Genomic DNA, 12578 nt, shown 5'->3' on the forward strand with positions numbered 1-12578 from the left:
ACACACCTACACACGGACACACACAATCTCACACACACGCGCATGCACACATACACGCGCTCATACACACACACTTTTTCTCTCACTCACACACTCACATACAGTATACAGACACACACATTTGCAAATGCACACACACACACACACACATTTATGCAATCACGCACAAACACAAACGTGTCAGCACACACACATTCTCATTCCCATACGCATGCACGCACACACGTATAAACACACATTCTCTTACCCATACGCACACACACACATACTCATGCACTCACACATGCACACACATGCATACACATACATGCATGCACACACCATATACACATGTATACACAAACATTCTCATACCCATACATACACACACACACATGTATAAACACACACACATTCACAAAGGCACTCTCACGCACACACACATACGTACACTCATTCTCTTGCACTCACACACTCAAATACACAGTCACACATTCACACAAACGCACGCACACACACTTTCTCTTACCCATACACACACGCACCCGTGTGTATACACACACATACTCATGCACTCAATCATACTCTCACACATGCACACACACATACATGCGTGCACACGCACACACATTCTGTTACCCATACACACACACAATCCGGGCACACACATACTCATGCACTCACACACATACCCACACATGTTCACATCCACAGTCACTCCCACAAACGTACGCATGTATGCACACACATTCACAAATTCACGCACACAAACACACTCTCACCCAATCACACACACACACACACACATCGACACACTTGCAACCTTCCTTGACCAATGCCTTACCAGTGCAATTTCAGATGTGCCCAATATTACATATATATATATAACCTCAGTACAACCTAACCCCTGTACATAAGATTATTATCTTTTAGCAGTTCAGGTTACATTACATTACATTACATTGCAGGCATTTGGCAGACGATCTTATCCAGAGCGACGTACAACAAAGTGTATAACCATAACCAGGAACAAATATGTCGAAAACCCTAGAGAGAAGTACCGGCCCAAGTGCAGGGAACGACCGCATAGTTCAACTTGGACCCTGAAAGTTGAACTGATTAACACTAACACAAACGAGAACAGCAACAACGCGGTCTATGCAAAAATACAAGCAATAGTTAAGACTAGTGCATTAAGTAAGTCACCTACAAAACAGCTACCCAGTTACAACCCTAAGCTTACAGTCATTTAAGAGATTACAGGGAGGTAGGGAGGGATGGGGAGAGGTGCAGCCTGAAGAGGTGAGTCTTCAGTCGTCGCTTGAAGTGGGTCAGTGTCTCAGCTGTTCTGACCTCCACGGGGAGGTCATTCCACCATCGTGGGGCCAGAACAGACAGGAGACGTGTTCGGGAAGCGCAGGTGCGAAGAGGGGGAGGTGCCAGGCGTCCTGAGGTAGCAGAACGGAGGGGTCTGGCTGGCATGTAGGGTTTTAATATCTTGTGGAGGTATGCTGGGGCTGATCCCTTGACTGCCTGGTATGCTAGGACCAATGTTTTAAATTTGATGCGAGCTATAACAGGCAGCCAGTGAGTTGCAGTAGTCCAGGCAGGATAGTACCATTGCTTGGACCAGGAGCTGGGTTGAGTAGGTGGTGAGAAAGGGGCGGATTCTCCGGATGTTATACAGGAAAAATCTGCACGCCCGGCTTACTGCTGCGATGTTCCTGGAGAGGGACAACCTGTTGTCCATCACCACTCCGAGATTCTTGGCACAGGGTGATGATGTCACTAAGGTGTCCCCTAGGGAAATGGAAAAATCGAGGAGGGGAGAGGTTAGAGCAGGAATAAAGATTAGTTCCGTCTTTCCCGGGTTGAGCTTCAGGTGGTGATTGTCCATCCAGCTCTGGATGTCCCTCAGGCAAGCGGAGATGCGGGCAGGGACCTGTGTGTCCGATGGGGAGAAGGAGAGAAAGAGTTGTGTGTCGTCGGCATAGCAATGATAGGACAAGCCATGGGCAGAGATTACAGGGCTAAGGAATCTGGTGTATAAGGAGAAGAGAAGGGGACCGAGGACTGAGCCCTGGGGAACTCCGGTGGCGAGGGGACGGGGTGGTGATACCTTACCCGCCCAGGCAACCTGGAATAAACGGTCGGAGAGGTAAGACTCAATCCAGTCAAGGACTGTGCCGCAGGTCCCTGTTGCTGCCAGGGAGGACAGGAGGATGGAGTGCTCCACAGTGTCGAATGCAGCAGAGAGGTCTAGAAGAATCAGGACAGGAGAGGGAGGCTGCTCGTGCGGCATGGAGTGACTCACTGACAGAGAGGAGTGCAGTCTCTGTCGAGTGGCCAGGCCTGAAGCTAGACTGGTGGGGGTTATTATGAGAGAAGAAAGCAGAGAGTTGGTTAGATGCAGCACGTTCAAGTAGAAGAGGGAGGAGAGATACCGGGCGGTAGTTCTGGATGACTGAAGGATCTAGTGTGGGTTTCTTCAGCAGCGGGGTGATGTGGGCCCTCTTGAAGGATGAGGGGAAACATCCAGAAGATAGGGAGGAGTTCACAAGGGAGGTGACAAATGGGAGGATGCCTGGTGTGATTGCCTGGAGGAGAGATGAGGGGATAGGGTCGAGGGCGCAGGTGGTAGGGTGGTGGGAGAGCAGGAGCTGGGAAACTCCTGTCTGTGAGGAGAGAAAATGTGGAGAAACGGGGCGGAGGGTGCAGAGGGGGCAAAGGAGCTGCGGATGACTGTGATCTTTTCATCAAAGAATGTTGCAAAGTCATCTGCAGTGAAGGAAGACTGGGGTGGGGGAGGTGGAGGAGAGAGGAGAAAATAGAGAACAGTTGATGAGGGTTAGAAATGGAGTTATGATTTTTAGTTTGATAGAAATTTGCCTTAGCGGCGGAGACAGCAGAAGAAAACTGTCAGGAGAGACTGATAGGCTGAAAGGTCAGATGGGTCCCTGGATTTGCGCCACTTCCTCTCAGCAGCGCGGAGGCTGGCCCTGGAGGTGCGTAGGATGTCAGACATCCATGGACTGGGAGGGGATGAACGTGCTGGCCTAGGGACAAGAGGACATAGGGAGTCGAATGCTGAGGAGAGAGATGAAGTTAGGGTGGAGGATGCAGAGTTAGTGGGGAGCTTGGAGAATGATTGAAGAGGGGGGAGGGAAGCAGTCTGGGAGTGAGAGAAGAGGGTGAGAGGGAGCGGAGGTTACGGCGGACAGTGACAGTGGGGGTGGGGGGAGGATGGGGAGCGGGAGGGAGGGAGAAGGAGATGAAGTGATGGTCAGACGTATGCAGGGGGGTAACCGTGAGATTGGAGCTGGAGCAGTTCCTCGGGAAGATCTGGTCTAGGAGGTTGCCTGCCTTGTGGGTTGGGGGAGAGTGTTGTAGGGAGAGGTTGAATGAGTGGAGTAGTGGTAGGAAGGCAGCAGACTGGGAGGCCTCTAGGTGGATGTTAAAATCTCCCAGGAGGATCAGCGGGGTGCCGTCCTCAGGGAAGGAGCTGAGCAAGGTGTCTAGCTCATCCAGGAAGCTTCCCAGGGGCCCCAGGGGACGATAAATAACAACAATATAGAGGTTAGCAGGGTAGGTGATAGAGACAGGATGGAATTCAAAAGTGGATATTGACAGGTCAGGGAGGGGGAGAACAGAGAATTTCCAAGTGGGGGAGATCAGTAGACCAGTACCACCACCACGGCCAGATCGCCGGGGGGTGTCGGAGAAGGAGTAGGCGGACGAGAGGGCAGCAGGAGTGGCAGAGTTGTCTGGTGTGATCCAGGTCTCTGTGAGGGCAAGGAACTGCAGGGATAGGAGGGAGGCATAGGCGGAAATGAAGTCCGCCTTGCACGTAGCAGACTGGCAGTTCCATAGCCTCCGTGTGACCGAGAAGTTCTCACAGGGGGTCAGCGGCGGGTAGCAGAGGTTAGAGAGGTTCTGTTGTCGAGGGGGGCCACGTCGCTAAAAGTGCGTTCTGAGGGGGAGAGAGCAGACTGGAATGGGGAGCTGACACATAAACTGGGGTGTACCTAATTAGCAATTGAAAACCTGAATCGAATAACGCGCTGATTACACGGGTTCACAGTCAGTAATAATACAATAATCGCAATCGCTAAGCCCAAGTAGCCAATCTATCAATTCTAAGAATCAAAAAGCGGCAGATAGAAACCTAACACAAAGAACAGTTACCACACAGGGAAATTTTAAATCTAACGCGGTATGTAATTAGCAAATGAACGCAGATACTTAGCCAACTCTAGCGGGACGGATTTCAGCAGTTCTACGCACCTGGACGAATTATACACTTACTGGTTAAGCACTTGCTGTCTAAATGATAGGACGGAGTGTAGCACAGTGGGTAAGGAACTAGACTTGTAACCAAAAGGTCGCAGGTTCGATTCCCGGGTAGGACACTGCCGTTGTACCCTTGAGCAAGGTACTTAACCTAAATTGCTTCAGTATATATCCAGCTGTATAAATGGATACAATGTAAAATGCTATGTAAAAAAGTTCTGTAAGTCGCTCTGGATAAGAGCGTCTGCTAAATGCCTGTAATGTAAATGTGATATATTTTTTTTACATTTTAATACATTTATATTGCAAATATTCAAGGTGTGTTTATGTACTTTTGATTATTAAAACACTAATATAGCATTGAGAGTAATAATGCCAATAGATGGCAGGGTAAAATGTTTTTGAAGTAATAATTCTCTCCTGTATCTCCTGTATCTGCATCTTTTTTAAAAGAAGCCAGTGGCAAACTCCTCCACTTAAATGTGCATTCTACTAGTTTTTACAGTAGCTTTTATTCATTTTCACCAGATTTCCAATGTACAAATTTTTGTGGGCAAATGCAGCTGATAGGGAGAAGAATGAAGAATGCAGAATGATCACTGCAGTGTACTTATTAACTTTCATTAAACAATCATCTGTAAACAATGATGGATTGAGTTTCCTTATTAATTCTGTTAGGATTGTTTTTTTTTCCCTTTTGTTTTCCTTTAATTTTCTGTATTTTCAGACAATATTATGCAATGATTAAACCTGAATTATAAAAATATTGAATGTTTTGCTGTTGTGATTTATTATTGTGTGATGTATTTAACTCCTGTGACACAGTAGTACTTATTTCATATTCTATATTGGATTATGTTTGGGCTCAATATGAGTACATCAGCATGGGGCTAAAATCTGCAGTTAAAGCAATGACATTCATCTCCAGTAGTGGAAATAAAATCCATTATAAGAGAAGTTGTGTAGTGTCTGATGAATGCTTGCTTCTGTTACTGTAGTGTAACCACAACTCAATACATTTTGAAAAGGCACTGCTTGTCTATTGAGCTGGTATATTTATGTTACCTCTCAAATAAATGATTTTCCTGTAGGTTTGAACCTGGATCTGCTGCACATCAGTTGAATGGTTTAGACCACTAAGCCAAAACCAGGGCAGAAGTGTGGTTTGCATGACATCCAGTCTCTGAGATGTTCCTGAGACCCTACAGTTTTTCTAATTTTTTCAGATGCATTTCTGATATCTGCAGTCACACATTACAAATGCATTACAGTATGTTATGATTGCTTTGGCTCAGTGTGGAAAACTCAATTTGCCAAACTGACTGGCAAAATTCTTACCCTAAGACACTAATTGCAGTACCTACCCACAAAGTGCACAACTCTAAATCACACTCAGTTTTCACAATACAGTCGTCTCGTATTAGTACAATGTTCCAATGTTTATTACTAGACATGCAGATTGTGAAATGAAGTCAAGATGTTTGCAATTCTGTCTCATCACTTCCAGCAACATTGCCCAGGTGAGTCGCATTGCAGCACGATTGATAATCCCAACATAAAAGGCTGTTTTACAGCACAACATTCAGCAGTGTCTGACAACATGGAGTAGCCCAATGCAGTTGGTACTGATGGACGGGTCATGGCTGTGGCTGAGGTTGTGGTCAAGCAGGTAGAAGAAATGCTGCTGTATTGAATGAATTTAGAGCCACAGTGATTGACCATGTCATAAATCCAGGCATAACAATGGGAGAAGCTGGAAGGATTGTAAGGCCAAACTTACAAATGTCAACAGTGGCATCTAATAAGAGCTTTTGGACTGAACATTGATAAGTCAATAATTTACTGCAAAATGTGATACTGTAATTACATTACAGGATTGTTGTGTTGGTGTCATTTTATATTATTTCTGTTCCGTAACGAGCCTGTAAGCCATGCTAATCATTTTTATTAGAGACCGCGCAACTCTGTTTTTCCAAAATGCCGGCTTATTCCAGATGGGGAAAAAACTGCGTTTGTGTTAGGTATTCCTGTGGCAATGTCTGTTCTGTCTGTTCTGATAATGTGATTATTTTTATTCTATCAGATAAGGCCTACTGGTGCAAGTGTGTAATGTTGCATTTGCATGTGTTATTTTTACTGTTTACGTGTCAAATGTCTAGAGTGTAAATGTTTCTGATTAAATGATTAGTTGAGTAACACATATCATCGCTATTTTCACCGACCATGTTAAAAGTACTCACTCAGCTCCAAAGGCATGTTAGTTTTGTATTTGGCAGGATTGTTTTGTCTGATTCTGATTAGGCAAATGGGATTTCAGTGCTAGTTTTGTACTTGGCAGGATTGTTTGTTTGTTTGCTGAACAGGTTACCCTACAGGGTTGGAGTCCTGCATTTCAGTTTGAGTACGCTGTGCCTGTGTTTGAAATGCACCGTGTGCATTTCAGTTTGAGTACGCTGTGTCTGTGTGGGAAATGTACCGTGTGCATTTCAGTTTGAGTACGCTGTGTCTGTGTGGGAAATGGACCGTGTGCATTTCAGATTGAGTACGCTGTGTCTGTGTTGGAAATGCACTGTGTGCATTTCAGATTGAGTACGCTGCGTCTGTGTTGGAAATGCAGCTCAGTGATTGCCCCCTGTGTGTACAGCAGGCCCCTGTTAAAGGCAGTGTGGAGATGAAGGGGGTGCAGAGGGTGGAGTTGGGTACCCTGCTGCAGGTCACCCAGGCCTTGGAGGCGGTGGTGGGCCCGTGCTTCGGTCCGTCCGGGGGCCAGGTTCTCTTCACCAGCGACTCTGGAGAGGTCCTCATCACCAGGGATGGCCGGAGGATCCTTACCTCCCTTCGGCTTGACCATCCCGTTGCCAGGTAACAGGCCCCCAAACCTGTTCTCCCACTTACTGAAATACAGCACAGCCAACAACCTGGGGCTTCTTCCATTCCTCCAGCTCAGAAAATGGTTTTTCACCACTACGTCTTACTGCAGTATGCACAGTTCGATGTTGGGGATGTGATGTTTGCATTATAAATGAGAAACGAAAGTATACAAGTGGAAAATGCTGTTTGAGTAACAGTGTGTAAATCATACTGCGTGCATAACGGTGTGTAAATCATACTGTTTGCGTAACAGTGTAAATCATACTGTGTGAGTAACAGTGTGTAAATCATACTGTGTGCGTAACAGTGTTTAAATCATGCTGTAGTAACAGTGTGTTAATCATACTGTGAGTAACACTGTATGAGTAACACTGTAAATCATTCAGAACTACCGCCCGGTATCTCTCCTCCCTTTCCTATCCAAAACACTTGAACGTGCTGCATCTAACCAGCTCTCTGCTTTCTTCTCTGAGAACAACCTGCTTGATCCCCACCAGTCTGGCTTCAGGCCTGGCCACTCGACCGAGACTGCACTCCTCTCGGTCAGTGAGTCACTCCATGCCACACGAGCAGCCTCCCTCTCCTCTGTTCTGATTCTTCTAGACCTCTCCGCTGCATTTGACACTGTGGACCACTCTACCCTCCTGTCCTCCCTGGCAGCAACAGGGATCCGCGGCACAGTCCTTGACTGGATTGAGTCTTACCTCTCTGACCGTTCCTTCCAGGTTGCCTGGGCGGGTAAGGTATCACCACCCCGTCCCCTCACCACCGGAGTTCCCCAGGGCTCAGTCCTTGGTCCCCTTCTCTTCTCCATGTACACCAGATCCCTTGGCCCTGTAATATCTGCCCATGGCTTGTCCTATCACTCCTATGCCGACGACACGCAACTCTTTCTCTCCTTCTCCCCATCGGACACACAGGTCCCTGCCCGCATCTCCGCTTGCCTGAGGGACATTCAGAGCTGGATGGACAATCACCATCTGAAGCTCAACCCGGGAAAGACGGAGCTATTCTTTATTCCTGCTCTATCCTCTCCCCTCCTCGACTTTTCCATTTCCTTAGGGGACACCGTAGTGACATCATCACCCTGCGCCAAGAATCTCGGAGTGATGATGGACAACAGGCTGTCCCTCTCCAACAACATTGCAGCAGTAACCCGGGCATGCAGATTTTTCCTATACAACATCCGCAGAATCCGCCCCTTTCTCACCACCTACTCAACCCAGCTCCTGGTCCAAGCAATGGTTCTATCCCGCCTGGACTACTGCAACTCTCTTCTGGCTGGACTACCGGCATCTGCCACCAGACCCCTGCAGCTCATTCAGAATGCTGCGGCTCGTCTGGTCTTCAACCTCCCCAGACACTCCCACGTAACTCCCCTGCTCACTACCCTCCACTGGCTGCCTGTTATAGCTCGCATCAAATTTAAAACATTGGTCCTAGCATACCAGGCAGTCAAGGGATCAGCCCCAGCATACCTCCACAAGATATTCAAACCCTACATGCCAGCCAGATCCCTCCGTTCTGCTACCTCAGGACGCCTAGCACCTCCCCCTCTTCGCACCTGCACTTCCAGAACACGTCTCCTGTCTGTTCTGGCCCCACGATGGTGGAATGACCTCCCTGTGGAGGTCGGAACAGCTGAGACTGTGACCCATTTCAAACGACGACTGAAGACCCACCTCTTCAGGCTGCACCTCTCCCCATCCCTCCCTTCCCCCCTGTAAATGACTAAACTTAGGGTTGTAACTAGGCAGCTGTTTCATAGGTGACTTAGGCGCATCAACTGTCTTAACGACTACTTGTATTTTTATTTATTTTTATTTTTACTTTTCCATAGATTGCGTTGTTGCCGTTCTCGTTGTTAGTGTTAATCAGTTTAACCATCAGGGTCCAAGTTGAACTATGCGGTTGTTCCCTGTACTTGGACCGGTACTTCTCTCTAGGGGTTTTGTCATACTTGTTCCTGGTTATGGTTATACACTTTGTTGTACGTCGCTCTGGATAAGAGCGTCTGCCAAATGCCTGTAATGTAATGTAATGTAAAATCATACTGTGTGAGTAAGAGTGTGTAAATATTGTGTGATTAGCAATGTGTATGAGTAACTCTATAAATCATACTGTACGAGTAATAGTGTTTATGAGTTACTGTAAATTATACTCTGTGAGTAACAGTGTGTAAATAATACTGTGTGATTAGCAATGTGTATGAGTAACTGTGTAAATCATACGGTGTGAGTAACTGTGTAAATAATACCGTGAGTGTCAGTGTGTAATTCATACTGTGTGAGGAACAGTGTGTAAATCATGCTGTAGTAACAGTGTGTTAATCATACGGTATGAGTAACTGTGTAAATCATACTGCGCAATTAGCAATGTGTATGAGTAACTGCAATTCATACTGTATGAGTGACTGTGTAAATCATACTGTATGAGTTATAGTGAGTAAAAGACTATGGATAGAGATGTGTGTGCTGATAATGGTGTTGTGTTGTGCCTGTGACAGAGTCCTGGTGGGATGTGTATCAGCACACTGTAAGATCACGGGTGATCACGGGGAGCCAAGTCCTTCCTTCTCCTGCTGGGGGCGCTTCTGCGGGGTATCCACGGCGACCATCTCCATGGCATTCAGGCGCGCCGCGTGGCTCACATTCTGCTTTCCTTCCAGACGCTCGTTTTGGATGGCGTGATCGGGCAGGGCCTTGCCCCTCGCGCCCTGTCCCTTCTCCAGGACCCCGCCCACCTGCGCCCGCTCACGGACGCCTACTTCCGGGGAAAGACGGCGAGCTCCCACTGGGGGGTCCTGAGCCAGACGGCCTGCGAGTTCTACCGCAGGTGGCGGTGTGAGCAGGACTGCACCGGCGTGACCCTGATCGCCCGCCACTTCGCCGCGCTCCACACGCCCGTACCAGGCCTGCCCGTGAGACGGTCCCGGGTCCTCCAGGGCCTGGTGATCCACAGAGACTTTGCGGTGCGTTGCCCTGGCGACGGGCCGCTCCGAGCGCTGGCCACAAGCGTGCCGCTCCAGTCCCCTCTGACGCCCCCTGGCGTCTCTCTGAACCTGGCGAGCGCGGCGCAGGCGCAGAGGTGCTGCGGCGGGGTGGGCGGGAGGGCAGAGCGGGGCGTGGCCTGCCTGCGCAGGCTGAGGGTGGGGCTGCTGCTCTCGGCAGCGAAGCAGTCGGAGCTGGCGCTGGACCTCGCTCGGCGGGCCGGCCTGTCCGTAGTGGAGTGCGTGGACAGTGACGAGCTGGCGCTGTTCTGTCAGCTGGCGAGGGCGGAGCTCTTTGCCAACCCCGGTGACTGGAGCCTGATTGGAGAGGAGCACGTTGCCACGGTGACATTCTGCGGACTGTTCCGGATGCTTCAGCGCTTGTACGAGCCTGTCCTGTCGCGTCACGCACACGGTCCTGTCCAATCACATCACCCGCAGGGCAGGGAGGAGGACAGTGAGAACGTAGCTCATTACATGGTCAGACAACCCGGCACAATGGCACAAGGTTAGATAGAGCACCCGCCAGCATGAGGGACAATGCCCACCTCAGCACTGACAGCACAGAGGCTGGAGGGCCACAGGCCATTATTGGGGACCCAAACAGGGGTGAGGGGCCACAGGTCCTCATTAGCGACCCAAACAGGGGTGAGGGGCCACAGGCCCTCATTAGTGACCCAAACTGGGGTGAGGGGCCACAGGTCCTCATTAGTGACTCAAACAGGGGTGAGGGGCCACAGGCCCTCATTAGTGACTCAAACAGGGGTGTGAGGCCACAGGTCAGCATTAGGGACCCAAACACGGGTGAGGGGCCACAGGTCAGCATTAGGGACCCAAACAGGGGTGAGGGGCCACAGGTCAGCATTAGGGACCCAAATAGGGGTGAGGGGCCACTATGTGCAGAACCTGAACATCCAATTCCGGACTGGCTACGAAATGGCAAGGCATCAGGAGAGCGGCCAGGCGTCCATTTTGGGGAAGGGAAAGAAGGAGCACTGGGGAGCCGTAACCGGGAAACAGGCCCCGCCTCTTCAGGTGTCCTAATAGAGGCAGGCAGCGTGCTACCAGCAGGGGGCGCGTTTGAGTTCGTACTGCACCACTGCCTCCTGCAGCAGGCCTCCCAGCGGCGCTGCTCCAACCTGCGCGCGGCCTGCCGGCTGGTGGCGGGGGCCGTACTGAGCGTGCCCAGGCGACTGTACCCCGGCCCACGCTTCCTGGATGCCCAGTCACACTTCCTCAGGGCCTCTGGGGCCGCCCCCCCCAGCTGGAGGGTTCGGGGGCTGGAGTCCCTGGCCTGTAAATACCAGCTCCTCCTCTCCGTCCTGCACACTGCGTCAAGCCTGCTGTCCGTGGACCTCATCCTTCACTCCCACATCCGCAGCCAGGCGGAACACAGCCAGGAGGAGGAAGAGGAGGCAGCAGAGTAGAAATGTTCTGTCAATCCTGTTATTCATTATGCACAAATTTGAATGGCTGTATGTATTTATACAAGTTCCAGGTCCTCCCATGTGATAGTATCTTCATACCTTAAGTATGTGAAATTGGGGTGGCAGGTATGCCATCCTGCAAAGTTACGTGTTGGTGGGGTGGCATGCCCCATACATATACAGCACAGAGAGTTTGGCACTTTTCAGGGTTTCCTTACAGAAATAACCACAATGACCACAGACTCAACCCTTAAAAACATTCATTTCTGTACCTTCTGACCTTACACGTCCACACAATAAAGCCCCAAACTTAGTGGATTTTGCGTTTTCTTCTTCCTGCCTGATTACATCATCACATGCACCAGAATAGGTTGCCTCATTGGACATACATACAGGTGCATACGTTTAAAAGACCAAGAATATGCAGCCCCGACATCTGTTTTCCTCATAGTTCACTGGGTAGCACGTTTGCCAATGGAACATTATGGACGAGTGACAAACCCAGGTTCAAATCCCCCCTCAGACTCAAGCAAACCTATAACTCTAAACTGGCTTGCTAGCTAACTAAAAAGCAAACATTTAAGCAATTGCTTTTGCATCGGTTATGTCTTTGCGGGAAACAATTATTTCTGAAATCCAAATAAAATACACCCACTTTAGACAGTTTTTCTGCCCCATCCCACATCTTCATAGAAGTGCAAGAGAGAGTATGTGTGTGTGTGTGGGTTCGTGCGTGTGTGTGTGGGCACATCTGTGTGTGTGCGCAGATGCACACCTGGACTACACCTCTCTGCCCCTGTAATGGACATTTTATGACTACCCTGTACCGACCCTTTATTCCGGGCCATCATCACCGCTGTGCCTCCTATTTATACTATGTATAATTGCCACTGAGGCCACTGGTTAGGCAGTATTGATATTACCTATATTCTTATAGTTCTTATAATTACACATACTGCATTATTTATATTTATCACTGTTTTTATTGTGCTTTTATTCTGTTTTTATGTTTCGAGACTGTG

At 49.0% G+C, this 12578-nt stretch overlaps 2 protein-coding genes across 2 annotated transcripts in view; both read left to right on the top strand.

The window, feature by feature from the left end:
- LOC118218881 (NLR family CARD domain-containing protein 3-like) overlaps positions 1-12578 on the top strand; it is a 159616-nt gene that overhangs the window by 29810 nt on the left and 117228 nt on the right. The gene's annotated exons all lie outside the window — the stretch shown is intronic.
- LOC118218951 (Bardet-Biedl syndrome 10 protein homolog) lies at positions 6790-9890 on the top strand. Its single transcript, XM_035401728.1, has 2 exons — positions 6790-7131; positions 9809-9890. The coding sequence occupies exons 1-2, from the start codon at positions 6881-6883 to the stop codon at positions 9828-9830; spliced, it is 273 nt and encodes a 90-aa protein (XP_035257619.1). The 5' UTR covers positions 6790-6880; the 3' UTR covers positions 9831-9890.

This window comes from Anguilla anguilla, chromosome 19 (genome assembly GCF_013347855.1).
Source record: "Anguilla anguilla isolate fAngAng1 chromosome 19, fAngAng1.pri, whole genome shotgun sequence".
Taxonomy (NCBI): Eukaryota; Metazoa; Chordata; class Actinopteri; order Anguilliformes; family Anguillidae; genus Anguilla; species Anguilla anguilla.